The sequence below is a fragment of the Trachypithecus francoisi genome, unplaced genomic scaffold (genome assembly GCF_009764315.1).
Source record: "Trachypithecus francoisi isolate TF-2019V2 unplaced genomic scaffold, Tfra_2.0 Lachesis_group2, whole genome shotgun sequence".
Classification (NCBI taxonomy): Eukaryota; Metazoa; Chordata; class Mammalia; order Primates; family Cercopithecidae; genus Trachypithecus; species Trachypithecus francoisi.
Genome location: NW_022681465.1, coordinates 163,143,282 through 163,165,400, shown reverse-complemented (window position 1 = coordinate 163,165,400; position 22,119 = coordinate 163,143,282). Strand labels below are relative to the sequence as shown.

At 40.4% G+C, this 22,119-nt stretch overlaps 1 protein-coding gene across 1 annotated transcript; it reads left to right on the top strand.

Moving 5' to 3' along the window:
- The first annotated feature begins 1,159 nt into the window (after positions 1-1,159).
- Positions 1,160-21,437, top strand: ISOC1 (isochorismatase domain containing 1). Its single transcript, XM_033181356.1, has 5 exons — positions 1,160-1,682; positions 11,599-11,718; positions 11,827-12,030; positions 13,911-14,027; positions 20,208-21,437. Exons 1-5 carry the CDS (start codon positions 1,374-1,376, stop codon positions 20,352-20,354), a joined length of 897 nt encoding a protein of 298 aa, XP_033037247.1. The 5' UTR covers positions 1,160-1,373; the 3' UTR covers positions 20,355-21,437.
- Positions 21,438-22,119: the final 682 nt, after the last annotated feature.

Below are 22,119 nucleotides of genomic sequence, written 5' to 3'. Positions count from 1 at the left end.
ATATCATTTTGGCTCAGACGGGTTCAGACAACAGTTTTAAATGGAATCTCTCAAAGTGTGATGAGAACCAGAAAAAAAGTGACTATTTCTAGTTGCTTCGGTACACTTGAGCAAGAAACGCCAAAGGATGGTCTCTTTTCATAACTTCAAAGCAGTGTGGTTCTCAAGTAGGGGGCATGTTTGCCCTCTGGGTGATAATTGGCAATGTCTGGAAACATTTTTGAATGCCATGACTAGAGGGAGAAGCTGTTACTAGGCGTCTAGTGGTAGTAGAAGCCAGTGATGCTGCTTAATATCCTAGAAATGCACAAGACACCCCATCCCCAAGAAAGACAAATGTTCATTCCAGAAGTCAACAGCGTCAGTTGGGAAACCCTGCTTTAAAGGTTATTTTCTTAGAAGAAGACAGCTTTAATACCTAAAATCTAATTTTATGTTTAGACCCGTGCCTATCTTCGCAGGACTCACTTCCAAGGAACTTCTGTGCATAATGCATGCTTTCTAATTCGTTTATTATAGCGCCTTACAGTGTGCAGAAGGCAGAGGATTGTTTTATTCGAAAGTGATCCCTTTTACTTACTTAAAAACAGATATCCTCAGTTTGAATATAAAGTTCAGAGTTTTGCTTTTAATATTAATAATATTTATATTACCAATTCAAGTCCTCCCGGAAATAGGTTGAGATGAATGGAGGCCAGATATCGAATTTATTCCTAGAGATACTGTGTTCTGTGGGACCGAAAAAAGACAAAACTTGAACCTTGACTGGCCCTCTAAGGAAGGATTAAATTCTGCTGCTCTTCTTAGGGTATCTATCGGACTGTCCCTTTGGTTGTAACATGCCTCTGCACAGAGCCAACAGGTAACTCGTCCTGGCGGCTCTGTGTACCCAACCACAACCCTAGACTGCCAAGAACACTGCTCATTCAAAGCCGGGAAGAGGGCCAGCGTTAGGGAAAGGGTGGCACAAACCCTCGTGTGAGCTGTAGCACCGGGGCAAGAACAACGGGCAGCCCAGGCGGGTCTGGGGTCTGCAAGACCACTAGGCGCTCTGCAGGCAGTCAGAACCGCAGCATAAGGAGCGCGAGCAGGGAGCTACGGGGACGCAGTGGCCGGGGAAGCTGGAGGGGGCGGACCTGGCCGGCGAGCGCAGGCGCTCCCTAGCTCACGCGCTCACCCCGGCCCCACCACCCGCCCTTCAGCCGCGGCCCGCCCTCCGGGGCGGGGAGGAGAATGCAAGAGTCGTGGTCGTCAGGACCCGCCCCTTCCCCTCCGCGAGCTGGCGGGCGGGCTGGCGGCGCCTGGAGGCGGGGCCGCGGCGGCCGGCTGGGTGCGCCTCGGCGGCCTCGGAGCTCGCAGACGCTCAGGGGAACATGGCGGCTGCGGAGCCGGCGGTCCTTGCGCTCCCCAATAGTGGCGGCGTGGGCGCGGGGGCGCCGTCGGGCACGGTCCCGGTGCTCTTCTGTTTTTCCGTCTTCGCGCGACCATTGTCGGTGCCGCACGGCGCGGGCTACGAGCTGCTCATCCAGAAGTTCCTCAGCCTGTACGGTGACCAGATCGACATGCATCGGAAATTCGTGGTGCAGCTCTTCGCCGAGGAGTGGGGCCAGTACGTGGACTTGCCCAAGGGCTTCGCGGTGAGCGAGCGCTGCAAGGTGCGCCTCGTGCCGCTGCAGATCCAGGTGGGTCCTGCGGGAGGCCGCGCGCCTCCCTGTTCCCGAGTCGTACCCGTGCTGTCCCCGTCCCCGTCCCCGTCCCTGTCCACGCCTTCGCCGCGCTCCTCAGGTGCCCCGAGCCGCCCGGGCCCTGGGCCCTGCGCAAGTGGCTGAGTCCGAAGGGCTGCGCGGCTTTCGCAAGTTCCGGGGCCGGCTGGGGAATGCCCCTGTCCAAAGGTGATGGTCACCAGCTATCCCCGGCGGGGACGTGGGCCTCGCAGCTGGTTTCAGCGCCCGCGAACGCCCCCACGTGTGTAGTCCTTGGTGGCCCGCAGTCGCTTTTTATGCCAGGAGCAGGTCCCAGTCAGTCTTCTGCGTAACCAAAGGGCTATGCTATAGTAGCTGTTTTTATTTTGGGGTGATGGGTGATGCAGAATGGGGGGAAATGAGATTGTGGGAAGTATTGGTCTTAGGGTTTGTTCCTACAGTTGTGTTAACCACTTGCGGAAACGCAAACTTCGGGAGTCAAACCCTTCCCCCTGCCCTCCGCCTTCCCAGGCTCTTGGGTCCTTGGGCTTGAGAGCGCCCTAACCTTAAGCAAATGACCATTTGCTTAGCCTCCTCTTAGTAAAGTGTCTACTGACTTGATGACGTTTTGTCGCCTGTATTGAAAAAGTCATTTGACTCCAGGATTGTAATTCTTTCTTAAATACAAATACCCAACTTAAGCTAGACCTTGAGTTCCTGGGCCTGCTGGTTGGGATAGTTGTTCTACCTGAGGACTACTTACCAGCATGTATTTTAAGCTGTGCTCTCATGCTAGGCGGGTTAATCTCCCGCCCTCTTTAGGATCAGAGCGTTCACTTGGCGAATTTGTGTTTTGGAAAGGAAAGAATATAAGGTATAATTTAGGTAGTACACTGTCAATGTCATTTCTTTAGCTGAGAAACGGATAAGTCATTTTTTTTCAGAAGACCAAACTGAAATGTGGGATTCGGGGATAAAAGAGATTTTAATATTTAAGGGCTTTCGCGGTGAGCGAAAATGACACTCATTTTCTTTCTTTTTGTTTTTAGTTTTTATGGGCACATAATAGTTGTACATATTTATAGGAGACATGATATTTTGATTGAAGCATGCAGTGTAGTGATCGAATCAGGGTAATTGGAATATCCATCACCTCAAACATTATCATTTATTTGTTTGTTCCAAATTCACTTTTGTAGTTATTTTGAAATATACAATAAATTATTGTTAACTATAGTCACCCTATTGTGCTTCTGAACACTAGACCTTATTCCTATTATCTAACTGTTTTTTGTACCCATTAACAGTGCCATTTTCTGATGATTATTCCCTAGTTTTTTTCAGCTGTAGTTGGCAGCTGAATTGATGATATTTCCTGTCACCCCAGCACCTGTGCCAGAAGTGTCCAAAGCAGGTACTTTAGCTTGGATAAAGTTTCTGCATTCAGAGGACAAAGTCTGAGAGACTGCACTGTCTGGAGTGCACTGTGCAGTCACTGAGCGCAGTATATACCACTGGAGAACCTGAAACTGGGTACAGTGATCTGATACCCTAGAATCTGACCTGCTGCCCAGACAGGGAATTGCAGTTCTTAGGTGCTTAAGAACTCCCCATTTTTTTACTCCCCATTTTTATGTCTTCCAGCGTTTTCGTGTCTGGCATCTCTTTGCAGCCTTTCTTGTCAGTCCTTTTACGTTACTGCTGCCAGAATACTCAGATGTTGGATGCACCTTTGAGAAGTCCATTTATAAAGGCTAGAATCCAAATACTAACTGCGGAGGTCTGGGCTTAGGATGCAGACTTCTTTATGAAGCATCTCCTGTTATGGCTGGGAGGGAGGCTGGGCTCTTATCTAAGATAATGCTATTCTAAACTAGCCCCTAGCTCTGTGAGAGTCCCCGCATCCAAGGTAGCATTTTTATATTTGAAAATTTCTGGACCTTGGTCTGGCAACTCTTAAAAACATTCTCGAAATTAATGAAATGTATGTACCTGAAAATGCTTGTACATTCTCAAAAGGCGTTGTGTAATTCTGGTCACCTGTGGCTTTTGAAATGTTTTGCTTGGTATAGATTATGTATAGTTCATTTTTTTGTGAGGTTTAAAATAACAATAGCATTACTCTATTCCATCTTCAAAAGATATTTTTTTCCACCAACTGGTCTAATAATTCTTAAGCATTAGTTATATTTTTGCACTTACATAGCTTTATATTTTTAATTCTTTAAAATATTTTCTCTTCTATATTATCTCATTTTAGTAGTTATACTTTGAATTCTTCAGCCAGATGCCTCTCCTAGCTTAGAGGTAGATAAAGGAAAAGGACATATACATAGATATGCACACAGTATATACCATATATACCTCTGATATCTATTTATGTCTATATGAGAAGAGAGAGATATATACACACATACATACATATGCATATGTTGTATAATCTCAGAAAGTCATGAGAATTCTCATGACTACTGTAGTATATTCTTTGTAACCTAACAGTATAATCCTACAGACTTGGATGTTTTATGGCTGTAAGAGACCATACAGTTCATTCCACAAACATGTGAGTGGCAGCTTTAAGTGCCTGGCACAGTGAATGCAAACTTGGATTCAATTCTTGTTCCTTACCTAATAAATGAAACTTTCACTTTGAAGAAGCGCAGAAGAACATAGGGAGGTGGAGGTGAGTAACTTGCTGCAGTTTACGTGGCAAGTCTCCGCATATGGAGGAGCTAGCCGGGCATATGCAGAGAGTCACTTACAGCCAAACACAGCACTACTGCTTGCATGTTTAATGAGCATTGAGCAGTCTGGAAAACAAACCACAAACTTGAGCTCTTGTATGTTCATTTGTCTTGATGCTGCTCCTTGTTCTTTGGAATAAATGCTTGTCACTTAGGGAGACTCAAGGTGGCCATCAGTGAGTCCATGTTACTGGGGATGTTAGGCCCCTTCTGGAAGGCAGGGACAAAGAGCACAGGTTTGGCCACATGTAGTTCATTGCGTAAATAGCGATTTATTATTTCTTCACACTTGGGCCCTGGAGCCTCTGTGGCCCTGGCTCACGTACTGTTAGTCTAGAATGTATTCTTCATTTGCTCCGTGGTGTGAGTTGCCTTCATGCTTGTTCTGCCAGCTGTGGCTGATGACCTTGTGAGAAACACAGTGGCTGCCTCTGTCACACACTGCACCCGTACTTGTTAGTGGTTCTGTGAGAACTGATCCTTAAAACCCCCATTGCCAGTATTCGGCTGTGGTAAGTTTTTGGTGGCTTCCTTTCTTTTCTTAAATATTCTGTCAAAGTAACAATGTCTGCTGACAGCTCAGGTGGATGAAGGCATACCTCATGTTTCATGCTTGGTTTGTATGTCTGCAGCTTTGTCAAATGCTTGAGATCTGATGAATTTTGAGACATGGGAAAGAATGTAAATGAGAGGATTATATAGTGGGGATTTAGGTCATTTTTATGACTTGAAAGTTTTAATTTTTCAAAAGGTATTTTCTAAGTTTTAACTAAAGGAAACATTGAACTATGGGAATTTACGTAAATGTGGTATCATGCCACCACCAGTGAATTTTCCAGCCTGTGGCCAGGAAAGACACAGCCTTGGGAGAAGGGAGGAGGAAATGGACAGTGTAAGAAGGATGCCAGTGAGGGGATTTTACTTCTGTACATAGCAGGGAAAGCTTTGGCAGCTTTCTGTGGCCAGAAGATAAGGGCTTCCCAGGGAAGGTTATTTTGACCTTTTCCCAAAATGATTAACTGGCAGGGCATTTTGCTCCAGCTTTCATTTTCTTGGAAGTTTATTACTATTATTATTATTTTAAACAGGGACATGAACATTTTATAGCTAGAAGAGACTGACAGGTTCATGGTGGGAAGGGAGGGAAGGCAGGAGGAAAGGAACCTTGTCCGCCTTTGGCTTGATAGTTTGAAGGCAATGGTTTTTGATTACAGGACCTTTGCCTCAGGAGCGGGGCAGGAAGAGTGGGTAGATGAGCTAATGCTCAGAGAGGAGACAGCTGGATCCTGAGGTTGTTGTATTATCTTCGCCCCACTGGTTTGATGTGTGTCACTTAAAAAAATTAACATTCCAGAATAATACGTAAAGCATTGTATCCTTTTTTGCTCCATGTGAATACATTAGAGCTACCTATAAATAAACTGTGAGAGTAGGAGCTATAATCTGAATTTTGATTTTTTTTTCTTGCATTTAGTTAACCAAGGGAATCCTAATGTAGATTCAAATGTCCTTGTGGTCCTGGGCTTGTCTAGCTTCACCTTCACCCCAGTCTGAGGCACAGTCTTAAGAAGTCCTTCAGTCCTTACCCCTGGGGTGGGTGGAGACAGCTGGCCTCTTTTGAGGATTTAGAAAACTCATACCTTATCTGATAAGCTAGGGTTGTAACCTTATGCCTGTGTCATCAATGTTTACAATAGGTGAATATGTTGTAAAAATAAGAGCCAATAAGTATTATTTCACAGCCTAAACTAAAAAGTCCCAGATCTGTTTTTCCAGGAACAGTCTTGTTTTAGTGATTTGGTAAGGTTTTGGTAACATCTGGAAATCTACTTTATGAATTACTTTATGATTCACTTTCCTTATTCTGCTTATTATGTTAACATAACAAGTTATGCAATGTTAGCATTCCTATATATATTTATAGGTTTCTAAAGGGATCTTAATTGTATTTATCCTCATTAGAGGGTAAGTTTTAACATATGCTGAGTTTTAGAGTATAGTTTTTCATATATGAGGGACATCAGAATAGCCTAATAAATTTATTGATTGATTATATGAAGCCCATTTAATCCTTGAAATACCCCTATAATGTAGATACTGTTTTCCTTGCTGTGTTATAGATAAGGAAATTGCATTTGGAGATATTTACCCAAGTTCATGTAATCGAAATTAGTGAAATTGAGATTTGGATTCAGATTCTGGTGCCTACTGAGGCTTGTGCTATAAAGAGAATCGTCGTAACCTGGGGAGTCACATCACAGACCTCTGTTGTAAGTGAGTTGGCGTTGGAGCCAGGCCTTACTATAGCTTGTGGCCATCGGATTTCCTCAGAAACACTTGGGAGTGAAATAATGATCCCCCAGGTCCCCTTCCAAACTTTCTCCCAGGCAGATCATGCCTATTTTGTGACTCTAATTGACTACCAAATTTTTTAAACATCACATTTACAGTTTCCAATTTTAATGATTCCAAATCGCTATAGTAATTTGCTATGGGACTGGGTGACGTGAAAAGTCTTTTGAGTATGAAATCTAAGGTCAAACCCCAGCTATGACAATTCTTAAGAAAGTGGACAAAATATTTATACTTGAATCTGATCTCTTAAACTCTTGCCTGAGGAAGCCATTGGCTGTGATCACTTTTTTGTATTTATATATATATATATTTGTATATGTATCATGCAAATGTGTTTGTCGGACTGTGTAGGCATATAGATATATGAAGGTGTATAGATACATATATTTATATGTGATTTGTTTATATTCCTTGAATATGCATAGATCTGTAATTGCTATGCTTTTACTCCTGGTGACATTTGGTCCCGTCCACTTTTAATTTGCTAAGGCAGGACTGACTGTCTTACAGTTGCAACATTTAAAAGTTTGGCTACTGGCGATATTTTTAGTTACCTTAAAGATTTTGGTTTAAGAGAACTTCATGAGTCAAAGTAAGAAATCTCCGAAATGTAGAGAGTTGTATGATTTTAACAGCCTGTTGGAATTCATGTGGATTTGGGGTGAGGATTTGGGAGGATTGGTTGGACATGATTAAAGTTTTTCAGTATGTTTTTGGTGGCCACAAAACTTCCTTTCTGTTTGTAATGTATACAGGTTATTCCCCCAACTACCATAGCATAGGGAGGCCATTAAAAAAAAAAAAACTTTTTATTTTAGAATAGCTTTAGATTTACAATAAAGTCATAAAGATAGTACAGAGAGTTCCTATATTCCTGTACCCAGATTCCCTGTTGTTTTTTGCTTGTTTGTGAGACAGGGTCTTGCTCTGTTGCCCAGGCTGGACTGCAGCCTTGACCTCCCATTCTCAGAGGATCTTCCCACCTCAGCCTCCTGAGGAGCTGGACTGCCCAGCTCAGCTAATCAAAAAAAAAAAAAAGAAAAAAGAAATTATATATATATATATATATATTTTTTTGTAGGTTGGGTATAGTGGTTCATGCCTGTAATCCCAGCACTTTGGGATGCCAAGGCAGGCAGATCACTTGAGCCCAGGAATTCAAGACCAGCCTGGGCAATATGGTGAAACCTCATCTCTACTAACAGTACAAAAATCAGCCGGGTGCAGTGATGCACGCCTATAATCCTGGCTACTTGGGAGGCTGAGGCACAAGAATCACTTGAACCGGGAGGTGGAGGTTGCAGTGAGCTGAGATCGCGCCACCGCACTCCAGCCTGAGCGACAGAGTGAGACTGTGTCTCAAAAAAATATGTTTTGTAGAGACAAGGTCTCACCGTGTTGCGTAGGCCTTGCTCTCGCAATCCTGGGCTTAAGCAATCCTCCCACCTTGGCCTCCGAAGTGCTGGGATTACCAGCATGAGCCACCATGCCCAGCCAGATTCCCTAACATTAATATTTGATATTCCTGGAGTGCATTTGTCACAACCAAAGAACCAACATTGGTACTTTACTGTTAACCACACTTTATTCATATTTCACTAGCTTTTCCCTTATGTCCTTTTTCTGTTCCAAAATCCAATCAAGGATACCAATTACATTTAGTTGTCTTGTCTCCTTTGACTCCTCTAGTCTGTAACAGTTTCTCAGACTTTATTTTTAATGACCTTGACAGTTTTAAGGAGCACTGGTCAGATATTTTGGTAGAATGTCCCTCAATTTTGATTCATTTGATGTTTTTCTCATTGTTGGACCGGGGTTGTGAAGTTTCAAGAGGAGGGTCATGAGGGTCATTCTCATCACATCATATCAAGGGTACATGTTATTAACATGATGTCATTAATTACATTAATCATGATCACCTGGCTGAGACATAGTTCTCAGGTCTCTCCACTGTAAAGTTACTCTTCCCCCTCTATACTCTACTCTTAAGAAGCAAAGTACTAAGTGCAGCCACATTCAAGAGGATGTTGGAAGTTAAACACCTTACACAGATACTCTCCACATCGTATTCAAGAGCATGTGGAGAATGTCTATGAAAGGTAGGGTATTTTTTATTCAGTAAATTGTAACCTGTACTCTGCTTTAAAAACATTCCTTGCCACTGTATTCTCTGTGGTTTCTTTGTTTACTGAGTTTGTGGATGGTAAGTTCCTATACAAGAGAGATTTCGCAGGGCAGTGAGGATTTTAGGGCTGTATTTTTGACCTCAATTTGTGTCTAATATGACACATCTGATGTGGTCCCCTGTCCAGAACTCATGGCTAAAATGAAGGGCAGGAAACATCAGCTAGCAAGAACTGGAAACCACAACTGTGGATATTTAGGGTTCCTGGGTAGGTAAGGATTTATTCCTTTGAACACCTCAACTTAAAAATGTCTTGACCATATTATAATGTAGTCCTTCTGAAATATATAATTTAACAGTTTCTTAGTTAGTGTGCTGGAATGATGTTTACCTAATTTATAAGTTAGAACAGCTTGTTACTCCTCCACTGGAGGTCTAGACTGTAGCATTATTTGAGTTTTGATCTCTTTTTATTGTATTTTGAATCTTTTCTCTGTCAGCCATCGTTTCTTGCTGCTATCAGTTTGCCTGCCTCCAGCAGTTTCCTTTCTGATTTGCTGTTTATAACCTTCTGTTAATTTAGAATCCAGACAATGAAACTTGTTAGGAATGTATACAGAGGTAGTCAATACAATATAAAATAGGATCTGAGAGCTGGAATTCTAAGCAAGTGTAAGCTCTAAGCATGTTAGTGAATGGCATCCACCACACTTATGCAACTGCCCAGGAATTTTATTTTTCATACTTTTTATTTTTTTATTTTTGCTGGTTCTCACCTGTTGTGGAATGGTGACACTGGCTTAGTTGCATTATGGTTATTTCAGTAGGCCTGCTGCAGGCAAGCTGCTTTATGTAGTGTGCCCTAAACACGTTGTGGATGCTTAGGAGTCCATTATTCAAATTTAGAAAAATGTAGATATTGAGCCTTTTGAGTCACTATTTGATGTTTACAGATAATTCAGTGATTGGTTTTTAAAATAGTATCCTAAATGCGCAAAAATTAGCCTTCCCAGCAATGCATTTATATTTCTGTATAAGATCCTAGTCACTGTTTTTGAAAATGACCAAAGTGGAGGCATAATACTTGCATTAAAAATTAAGCAAAGAAACAGCCAAAGCTAGAATATGTAATATGCTTGAGAATTTATTTTAATCATACTGATTGAAAAAGTAGGAAAACCCTATACGTAGGGTAAGAATTACAGGTGGCTCTCACATGATAACATGAATTTGGTATTGGATTGTGCATGGCTAATTAATACACATCTATAGAGTCAGTACCAGAGGGAGATTAAAGTGCCAGGGTACTTCAGACCAGAACATAGATCAAACAAAGTGCAAACCAATTAGAACAGTTATATCATTAAGGATTAAAGATTTCTTAATGGTTAATTTAATTCATGTAGTAATTGTTTCCGAGGAGTCAACCACCTGCCGAGACACTAAGGAGAGTCTAAGGCGGTGCTGGTGGTGCAGCCACACCATGTAATCCGGACACAGACTCCTCTAGAATATTATTAATAATCGTTATCTGTAGGTGGTTTTAGGGGAAGCAAAATAGGATAATTAGAGGCATGATTTAAGGGAGTGGCTAGGAAGGGTATTGATAGTGGTTCATTCAGGACCAGAACACATCCTTTGCAGAACTTCCTGCAATTTGCAAAAGAAAGAAAAGCACCTCAGACTTTTAAGAATCCAGTGAGAGTAAATTCTCGTATTTAGTGGTGATTTTTGCTTTTTGGTGGATCCATACTGAGCCCAAATTGTTATAGACCAACTACAGCAATTAATACGAGGTTTGGTAATATATCCACTTTTCCTCTTAATTCATTGACTTTCTTTATTGTGATAACTATAGTTTAAGACTGGAGATGTCAAATATAGGTCCCTTCCTTGTGAAGTAGATGACAGTTCATTTAACAGCAGTGGTGTGCTTGGTATCATTTCGCTGCATTTTGTTTGAACTCTGAAAGTTATTCTTGAGAATAGCATTTGCATATTTCTATCTTGATAGCAGTAATTCTGGATTTGCTTCTGTTTTTTGTTTTTAGTTTTTATGTTCCTGCTACAGATATTTTAAGTTTTACTTTTTATACTTACAAGCAGCAACATCAGATTTTTTTCTATTGTAACACTTCTTCTGATTATAAAGAAACTTCTTTAAATAACATTCAGGAAATCTGTTTAAATAACACTTGGAAAATATAGGAATGATATTAAAAAAAAGAAATTACCAACACCCCTAATTATATAACCACTTGTTAATATTGTAATGTACTACTACTTTTATTCATATTTTTACATTATTGAAATACTATTGAACTGCACTTTTGAAAAATTAACATTATGAGTATTTTTCCTTGGATGGTATGAATTCTTTGAAGACATATATACATATGTTATTTAATTGGCTAAAGAATGTTTTGTCATGTGAATGTGTTAAAATGTGTTACACCATGTCTGTATTGTTGGTTGGTTCATTTCTAATTTCCACTATTAAAAGCAATTCAGAGAACATCTTTTTGGGTTTTTTTTTTTTCCTGTAATTCAGATACTTTTTTTGGATAATAGCTGTAGAAATTGACTTACTGACTCAAACAATAGGACCATTTTTCTTCCTTTATTGACCTCCACCGAAAATAATTGTCATTGTATAACAAGTGCTAAGTCATTCTTTTTCTTTTCTCCTCAGCTCACTACCCTGGGAAATCTTACACCTTCAAGCACTGTGTTTTTCTGCTGTGATATGCAAGAAAGGTTCAGACCAGCCATCAAGTATTTTGGGGATATTATTAGTGTGGGACAAAGACTGGTATGCTTGTTTATTTATTTGGTCATATTTGCTGAATCATGATATATACTCATATATACACATATATGTGTATAGCTAATTGTTTTTGTGTTTGGTTATTTTTTTCAGTTGCAAGGGGCCCGGATTTTAGGAATACCTGTTATTGTAACAGAACAGTACCCTAAAGGTCTTGGGAGCACGGTTCAAGAAATTGATTTAACAGGTGTAAAACTGGTACTTCCAAAGACCAAGTTTTCAATGGTATTACCAGAAGTAGAAGCAGCATTAGCAGAGATTCCCGGAGTCAGGAGTGTTGTATTATTTGGAGTGGAAGTAAGTACCTGTTACTACGGTTTAGGCACAATATTATTTATAGAAAACTCGAAATTTGTGGAATGTGATTTCGTAGATGGTATGCCATGTAGGCAGTAATAATGAGGAAAGACAGCCACCATGTATTATGTTCACTATTTGCATGGCACTGATCTGAACCTTTTATAGCTGTTTATTTACTAAGTCCCTTACAGCCACATAAAAGCTAAATACTCAGTAGTCTCTCCATATTAAAGAGGATACTAAAATACCGAGATGTTGTATAACTGACTTGAATGTATGTAAGCTGATTAATTCTTGGTCCTGTATTTTTAACTACTACTTTTGGAACACATTTTCACCAAAGGCATTATTTTAATATATGTGTTGTAGGATTTCAGTTAGGTCATATTTTTGTGCTAGAAAATCCTTGGAGGTCATGTAGTTCATTGGCCTTCAAATCATGTATGTATCTTTTTACAGGGGAAAAATACTAATGGATTCTTATTGCTGATTTCAATTGATTTATTCCTAGCTTTTAAACAACTATTAAACTAAAATTTAAAAAATTATGAAAAAAAACACTAAAACAATGAAATCAAAATATTAATTTAATGTGATTTTGAAAATTTGAAGGTAAGTTTTATAGTAGTGGATTTTAATAGTAGAAAGATACTTCCTCAGGCTTAGATGTGTGTTCAATATTTCTGTATTTTGACACAGTAAAGAAGAAGCCTGGGCCGGGCGCGGTGGCTCAAGCCTGTAATCCCAGCACTTTGGGAGGCCGAGACGGGCGGATCACGAGGTCAGGAGTTTGAGACCATCTTGGTGAACACGGTGAAACCCCGTCTCTACTAAAAAATACAAAAACTAGCTGGGCGAGGTGGCGGCGCCTGTAGTCCCAGCTACTCGGGAGGCTGAGGCAGGAGAATGGCGTAAACCCGGGAGGCGGAGCTTGCAGTGAGCTGAGATCCGGCCACCGCACTCCAGCCTGGGCGACAGAGCAAGACTCCGTCTCAAAAAAAAAAAAAGAAGAAGAATAAGCCTGTTGTGTATAAATACGTCATACCAAGTGCTGTTGCTGGCTTTGCACTTTTTTTTTTTTTTTGCTTGTTCATCATCATCAGACCTTATGCTCAATCACAATTATCTTTGAGTAGTCCTTCAATGCTAATTTTAATGAGGTGTTATTTGATAATTCTCTAAAACTCTCTCGTCATGTGAAGATAAAGTTGACATTGTGGCATCATTGAAATGTACTTTCATTGGTTGTAATACATGATTCAGTTATTGTTGAAGCCTGTTTTCACTCTATAGTGCCTGTTAATGAATTGTCACAAGTTAGTCCTTACAAAGATGGAATTTGTATAATACATTTGCTAATGATATGAACTGGGTGTTTTTTGCCTGTGTCATAAGTTATTTTTAACTTGGCCTACCTTTACTACAGAGTGCCCTGTGATGACTCAGTTTTCCCACTATGTTCTCCGTCTGCAAGACTGCAGACTCATTCTTCATGTTGGACACTTAGGGTGAATGAAGAAATAAACTCTAAGTTGCACCAAAACTGAGTGCTAGTAATTCAGCTATGTGAAGGTCATCCAGACCACGTGAAGCAAAACCTTTAACAAATTCTTGTAGAACTCTAAGAATATGTTTAAGGTTCTTAGTATCAGAAACATTGGCCTAATTCAGTTCCTGATTTTACAAATGAATAAACCAAAGCCAGAGATACTGTTCTATGCTCCAGATTATCTAGCTAATTAGAAGCAAAACTAGATGTAGAACAGGGTCCTTAGATGATTTGTAGTGCTCTGTCTGCTTTATCATGTTGTTGTACATTTGTCAGCTACTTTTAGTTTATCATGTTATTACATACAATTTTTGTGCTTTCCTACTAGACTCATGTGTGCATCCAACAAACTGCCCTGGAGCTAGTTGGCCGAGGAGTGGAGGTTCATATTGTTGCTGATGCCACCTCATCAAGAAGCATGATGGACAGGATGTTTGCCCTCGAGGTAATTGTCCTGCTTGGAAATAGATCATCTGTCAAGGTTTCCAAATAAATTAGAAGAATACTGGATGTTTAACAGTAATGAAATGTTTACCTCCTAAATTTGAGTTTGGTCTGGCAACATCAGACTGATTGATTTCAACTGTGCACTGACTGACCCTTAAGGCCTTACCACCATATCCTATTGTATGTCTCATTTCCTCCTTAGATCTAAGTTTCTAGCGTTGCCACAAAGTCCTTTGCATCTTTCATCATATGTTTGCCCTAGTTTTATACATGAACTAGGAGATATTCCAAGAAGCCTAACCTAAACTGTTTAGAGGTTTGCACATTAAAAATAGCTCAACTGGGTTTAACTCATTTAGCCAAAAGCTAGAGCAGAGCAGGCCTAACCTGGTTTAACATGTAGTGAACCTTCTGTGTCTGCAGGTTCTATGTCTGTGGATTCAACCAACCACAGATAGAAAATATCAGAAATAAAAAATAATAGAATAAATAGAATAGAATAGAAATAAAAAGCAATAAAAAATAATATCAACAATAAAATAGAATGATAATACAGAATAACGTCTATTTACATAGCATTTACATTGTATTGGGTATTATAAGCAATATAGAGATGATTTAATGTATACTGGATGTGCACAGGTTATATACAAATACTGTGCTATTTTATATCAGGGACTTGAGCGTCCGTAGATTTTGGTACAGGGTGGGTGGCATCCAGGAACCAATTCCTTGTGGCTACTAAGAGATGACTATTAGATTTCCTCAGACTTGAATTTCTGGGACTAGGAGGTGTGTCATTGACTGTGGACACCACGTCCAGTGTTTTCATGGTACTCTGGCATTAGAGTATCACCATGTCCCATGGAATCAGGGAGTCTGTAATTCTCTGTCAACATTGCCCAAGAATAGGATGTCAAGCGTTTTCTTTTGTGAAACTGTTAAAAAGCAAACTACCACATAATCCTGGGAAATAGTCACTCCATACTGTGGTTTGATCTCTCTCTCTCTCTCTCATATTTAGTTCTAATTTTGCAATAATTTTAGAGGAATGTGCATGTGAATTCAATTGCTGAGTTCTTTAACTGTTTGTTGAGAATGGGAAATACATGGGTTTGTTTCATTGAGACCCTCCAGTGTCCTGTGCACAGTCTGGCCTGTGAACCACCTTGTCTGAAGTAGGAATGCTAACTCATCCCGTTAGCCTACTGTGCACCCCAGGGTGGTAAGGTGGAGCAAATGAGAAAGGGGAGGGCTTATCAGAGGAAAGAAGGGAGAAGAGTACAGGGCCACAGGGTGGTGGGAAGCAGGCGGGTAGCTGGCCACAGCAGTTGTTTTAGGATCCTTATTGGCTCTCCCTTCTCTATTATTGCTGAAGCAGAATCCTATATTGAAATTACAAGTAGATATTATTTATTTTGTTTAGCTATTTTCAAGTCCATTAGGCTATTAGATTCTCTGGTAGTTAGGTACTAAGTGTTGCTGCTGCTTCCAATCTCAACGAAGACCTTTAATCCATTTTATTTATTTATTTATTTTTTGAGCGATGGAGTCTTGCTCTGTTGCCCAGGCTGGAGTGCAGTGGCGCAATCTCGGCTCAACGACAAGCTCCACTTCCTGGGTTCAAGCAGTTCTCCCTGTCTCAGCCTCCTGAGTAGCTGGGATTACAGGTGCCCGCCACCACGCCCGGCTCATTTTTGTATTTTTAGTAGAGTTGGGGTTTTGCCATGTTGGCCAGGCTGGTCTCGAACTCCTGATCTCAGGTGGTCTACTTGCCTCAGCCTCCCAAAGTGCTGGGATTACAGGTATGAGCCACTGCACCTGGCCAGACCTTTAATCCATTCTTACAGTCATGAGTTAATCAACTCCTACTTTTTAAGTTTTCCTGGTAACCTGAGTTTATACACTTCACTGTCAGGTCCTCACCACCTCAGCAAGCAGCTCTTTCAGCCACCGTGGATAGACCTTCATTGTAATGCTGAGGTCCAGAACTTTGGAGATAAGAAATGAAAAACACAAAGCAAACTTCCTTGCTTGTAAAAAAGGACTTTTTTCCAAGGACTTTTTCCTACATTCATATTTTCTTAGTATGTCTTTGTTATGGCAACTTAATGACAAAATTTTGATTGGCAATTCTGTCTTTGCACAAGACTCAGATTAAAAACAATTCCCATCTGAACCATTCTTTGAGAGGCAGTCTGTAATCTGTCATATTAGGAATCCACACAATGTGGGGATAATGTGGGTTTGCACGCAGGTTCTGGTGTTTTGTAAATTTGTGTCCTTGAACAAGTTGTGTAATCTCTATGCCTCAGCTTTCTCATTGGTGAAATGGAAATGATAATACCAACAAGATCATAGGATTTTTGTGAGAATGGAATGAGATAATATATTGATAGCAGTTAGAACAGTGCATGACATAGTCGATACTCAGATGTTAGCTGCTGCTTTTTTTGTTGTTACTGATTGTTGTCTTCATGAGGTTAGTCTTCAGAAATGTGTAAGTATATAACATCTAAGACCCAGAAGGGACTAGCTCTTGGAAGTTCTGAGAAGGGAGGGAAAGAATCTGTTTTCTGGGGTGGATTTAGAAGGACCTGGAGTAGCAGCATTGCCTGGGGTTAAAGTGTTGAGGTTGAAAGGAAAAACCGATCATAGATGAGTCAGGTGGTGATTGATAGGGAAGACCTGCCTTATTGCAGATTTTTCTCCTCCTAGTCTTGATTTGATACAGAGGCAATTTACCTTGTTTCCAAAATTGGGGCGGGGGGCCGGCAATGTTAAGTGTTCTGGTTTGTTTCCGTAAGTGTAAAAGTTGAAATACCATTGTGGTCCACTTCCCTTCCTCTCTATTCCTTTAGAACATAACTACTTAAGATAATTCCCAAGACTAGCTAAATTGCCTGTTAAGGTTATTTTAAGATTCAGTTTGCATTATTGAAACTTCACTGTACCGGAGTTTGCGGCATGTGCTTTATTCAAGAAATGTTTTCTGGGTATTTGTTATCTGAAAGACATTACTTCTTAAAATTAACAATTATAGAGTGCATGAAGAATAAGAGAATAAAATCCTCTCTTGACCTTGATGTCCTTGTGCTTCTGGGGAGTTTTAGTGTTGCTTGGAAATCTCATGGGTTTAGTCTTTTGCCCCCCCTCTCTGAGGCTTTCATGACTTAGTGCACGTGTATTTTTTAGGTTTGTGGGTCAGAGCAACCCTTCTTTTCCTTTGGCCTAGTTGGATTAGTTTTGCAAGTATAAGGGGAGAACTTTAGAAGTCTAATGCACAGGTATTCTTGTGCATTAAATGGCTAGAGTTTTAATTGCCCCATTTTAAGCCAGGAGAGAAAGTGGACTTGGGACCAGCACTGTCAGGATGGTAGGCAGGGACCTGCTAGGTATGTTTGGAAAGCTCCTGCTGTTCTTTCTCTGCTCAGGCACCTTCTTTGGTTGGGAAAGGGCAGGCACTGTGGGAATGGGAACGGCTAAGAGCCAGATTGAAAACCATTGCGTTTGCTAAGCTACACCTTTCTCTAACACGGGTTCCTGGCTAGATTATTTTAAAACCCAGTCAGTGTTGGCCACATTTCAATCTTGAAACAAAGTAATAGAGTATGAGTTTCACTTTCCTAAAAGGTATTTCTGTGATGTACATTTCCCACTCTGCCCCTGCCATGGTCACCTGAGTCTCAGCATCACTGAGGCTTGTTAGGCTGTAATGGACCAGGCTCAGGTCAGTAGAGCACTAGGCAAGACTGAACATTGTAGACAGGCTTCTTCCAGGGTCTTTCCTTAGACCTGGGAACATATTTCTCTCCTTCCTGCCTCACTAAGGAACTGGGGAGATTATTGAGGACTAACCTTTTTTGGCACATTGGACTACATAGTGTAAAGCACTTTCACAGACATTGAAAGCCTGTGATTTAGTCCTTGATTCATAGTGAATCATTGCAGGTCCATTGATTCAACAGTGAGCAGTAAGGAAGGCATGGCTGGGCAGGGCAAGCAGCTGGTGATGGGGAGAGCTGGACATGAATGAATAGACATTCAGTGCTGTTTTCACACAACTGGACTGCAGCTTATCATATTATATGCCTGTCTGAAGCAAACACATGATCTTTTCATATTTTTGAATGGTTTTGATATGATTAATCAGCTGACTGTAAAGCAAGGAGGAGGAAATTAGGGCTTCCAGAAGTCTTTAAAGAATCCTCAGAGATAACTCACCCCTGGTATGTGTCTAAGCATAAGGCCTTACCCCAGGCCCCCAACCCCCATAAGTACCTGCTGTTTTTGTTTTGTTTTAATTTTTTTTTTTTTTTGAGGCGGAGTCTCGCTCTGTCGCCCGGACTGGAGTGCAGTGGCCGGATCTCAGCTCACTGCAAGCTCCGCCTCCCGGGTTTACGCCATTCTCCTGCCTCAGCCTCCCGAGTAGCTGGGACTACAGGCGCCCGCCACCTCGCCCGGCTAGTTTTTGTATTTTTAGTAGAGACGGGGTTTCACTGTGTTCGCCAGGATGGTCTCGATCTCCTGACCTCGTGATCCGCCCGTCTCGGCCTCCCAAAGTGCTGGGATTACAGGCTTGAGCCACCGCGCCCGGCCTGTTTTAATTTTTAAAATAACTGCAAAGTGCTGGTTAGCTGCCCTGCACCCTTTTCTGTACTGGTGGTTGAGGTCCAGGCTTGCTTTTTGACAAGTAGGTTGTGGCTTATACTCCCTTCTACTTCATTACGGATAAAAATAAAGAGTCTGCCAGTGGAAAGGTTCAGTCTGCTGATGTACAGCCATTGAAGGAAGACTAGGAAGACTGGCTTACACTCTGCAAGGATATTTGGCTATGCAAGTGCTTCCTGGGTTTTTTCCTCTGACTTGTCTGGGAATTGTTTCCAACCACTTCCTCTTTCATGCGTTTTACATACATGCTTTTTGTGATAACAGTTTGTGTCTTTTTTTCCCTGGGATTTCTGATAACATATAAATCCAGAGAATGAATCTGTGCTATAGAATTCTTCTATTTTCTTCCTTTCCTCCCTCTCCCCTTTCCCCCCGACTTTCTGTTCTTTGCTCTCTTCCCTGCCTTCCTTCCCCTTTCTCTTCTTCTCCTTTCTCTTTCTTTTCCTCCTTGAGATTTCTGTCCTTAGTATTATGATTACACTGGGGCAGTTTGGCAAGGACATTCTTGACCTGTCAGTGAAACTTTACACCACCTTGAATTTTACACCCTTGTTTAGTGGTACTAAAATGTGTATGATGGCAGCAGTAGTGATTGGTCCCTTATCATCCAGGGGGTCTCCTCACACAGAGAGAGCTCTTTTAGCACCGGTCATTTCTAAACAAGGGAACTCTTAATTATAGGAAGGACTCATATGCTATAGGTCAGATGTTTGGGTGCAGTAAAAAGAAATTAAGAACCATCATTTTAATTCTTATAGTAGTTTTAATCCAATTAAATGATTTATATGAAATTTGATAGTAAATTACTAATGTAATGTTCTAGCAGCTACAATTATATCCATAACACAGCTATTGGAGCTTTAGAAACACTACACACTCGTCCATTTTTAAAACATGAAGAGCTCCAAAATGCCAGGAGTGCCAGGCATAAGTATTGATATGCATCACAATCTCATGTATTATCAGTTAAACTACAGAGGGGGAAAAGTGGACAGAGGCACCTTTTAAAAAATCTCAGTAGTAGGAATAGAAATAAAAGTTTAATAAATTTAGAAGTCACAAGCAGCCCTCATTTGAGTCAATGAATGAGTAAGAGATGAAGCACAAACCTGCCAGGAGTGTTCAGGAAATAGCAACAACTAAATGTCCAGATGTTCAATGATAGGCATATAGTAACAACCATTCTTTTTCTTTCTCTCATCTCATGTTTTATAGTCATTAGCCTTGATGACTCTCCTGTTCTGGGCACACATATGTTATAACATTGGCTACCTTTTTCCCTTTTACTCATTCCTAGTCCATTTTGCTAATATTAATAATAATAATATTGACTTTGTGGTATGGCCGGTCTTGAAATCCATCCCCATCACTGAACTTGACGGTATGGCTGGGAATCATGGTTTCAGTAAAGGACACTAATTACTGCGTCCCAGGATAGTCTTACTCTTTCGAAATAGTGTTCATTCTCATGCTCATTTCTTGATTTGCCTTTATCTTTTTGTTCAAGCGTCTTGCTCGAACCGGGATCATAGTGACCACGAGTGAGGCTGTTCTGCTTCAGCTGGTAGCTGATAAGGACCATCCAAAATTCAAGGAAATTCAGAATCTAATTAAGGCGAGTGCTCCAGAGTCGGGTCTGCTTTCCAAAGTGTAGGACATTTGAAGAACTGGTATGCTACTCACTGGTGAAGGACAGTCAGGTGAAGGACTGTAAGCCCACACAAGCTCTTCTTATATCTACTAGAATTAAAATGTTAAGTCAAAAACGGCTCCTTTTTTGCGCCTCTTAGTGAAACTTAACCAGCTAGACCATTTGGGTACCAGCATTTAGTTACAAATGTCAAAGGCTTCTGGTGCTGCTTACCTTCCTTTTTTGTTAATGTGCTTTTATTTATTAAAAAAATTATAATGAAGGTGCCTGTTTTGTCTATACTGTGTACTCTGATCGTATCTTTCCAAAGTGCAGACTCTTGTGAAGTTTTCTTAAATTGTGCACTTTAAAGAAAATGAAGTACCAATAATGATTTGACTTTTCTATTACTGTAAGATGTTATAATGTTAATGTGGATGTAGTGCTTTTACTTTACAGATTGATTGGAATAAGATTATTATATATGAATTTACCCACAGGACTCTGGATCATGTTACCCACTCCCCTCACAATGTTGTCCACTTACTGAGTGAGTTGCATTGATCTATCCATACCAAATTATGTTGAATAATTACATATCTTTCTTGATTACACTGATTTCTTATTTTGGTCACTGTTACGAAATCTCTGTTAATGTTCTGTCTTTAACTGAATCTTTTACGGAGAAAAGCTCATTAGATCATTGTTTATTTTAATTTTGTAAACAGATGGGGTAGAAGGGTTTGCAATGCCATATTATTGGTGGAGGGCTGTTTTAACATCTTTGAAGTATGACTTTAGCTGAGTATCTTTACAACCATCTTGAATACGTCTTCTAGTGTCCACAAGATTCAGCAAAAAGATAAAGCCTGGGTAGAATATCGTTTTAAAATGTTCATGTTCTGTTCTATATTTTCTCCACCTGCTCTCCAAATGTTGTAATGCAAAAAATATCAGTAATGATTTGGTAGTATTAATTTTGTGGTCATTGTTACTCTTCGATAAATTTTTTTTCGTTAAATACTTATTAGAGGGTTTTGAAATGTTTTTCAAATATGTGAAATGTGGAACATTGCTGTCTTTTATATTAAAGTAATTAAAATGTGTTGTGATTGAAATTATTTTGTCCTCCACAAGATGGCTCTATGAGTATTCTTCCAGGATTCTAATATTTATTTATGGTAATAAAATCTTGACATTTATAATCTTTCAACTCATGGGAGTTTTCAAAGAAGGAAAATCCTTTGTAGACAGGGGCAGATGGATTTTACTAAAGGGTGAAAGGCCTTCTTCATTAAGAGCAGTAGATTTGTTTATTTTTCCTATTGGCGGTGGTAACAAATAGCAACCTGGTATGTTTAAATACTTTTTTCCCAACCATTTATGTGTCAAAAAAGAGGAATCAAAGCTTTCTGCACCTTTAAAAAGTTCTTATTAAATTTAACCTAGTGCTTCTCAAACTTTAATATGAATGCAGATTATTTGAGGATCTTGTTAAAATGCTGATGCTGACTCAGTAGGTCTCTTGTGAAGCCTGAGGTGACAGCTCACATATCCAAAAAGTGGGCAGTTTCCACAAGTGCTGTTCAGAAAGGACCATATTTGAAATGGCGAGAATTTAACTCACAAACAACTGTTTTCCTCCACTGCACCCCCAAGCCTTTCAGGGCTCAGTGAAATACCAGCACAGTGAAGCCTTTTCACAGGTGAAACCAATTATGTGACGCCAGATTAGTTTCCCCTGGCTTCCATAACAAACTATTATACCACAAACAGTGTCGTAAAACAA

What these genes read in the sequence shown, in the direction of transcription:
- ISOC1 (XM_033181356.1), top strand. Translation starts at nt 1,374, where the DNA reads ATGGCGGCTGCGGAGCCGGCGGTCCTTGCGCTCCCCAATAGTGGCGGC. An exon ending in TCGTGCCGCTGCAGATCCAG is followed by an intron (nt 1,683 to 11,598) that starts GTGGGTCCTGCG and finishes TTTTCTCCTCAG; the next exon opens with CTCACTACCCTGGGAAATCT. An exon ending in TTAGTGTGGGACAAAGACTG is followed by an intron (nt 11,719 to 11,826) that starts GTATGCTTGTTT and finishes TATTTTTTTCAG; the next exon opens with TTGCAAGGGGCCCGGATTTT.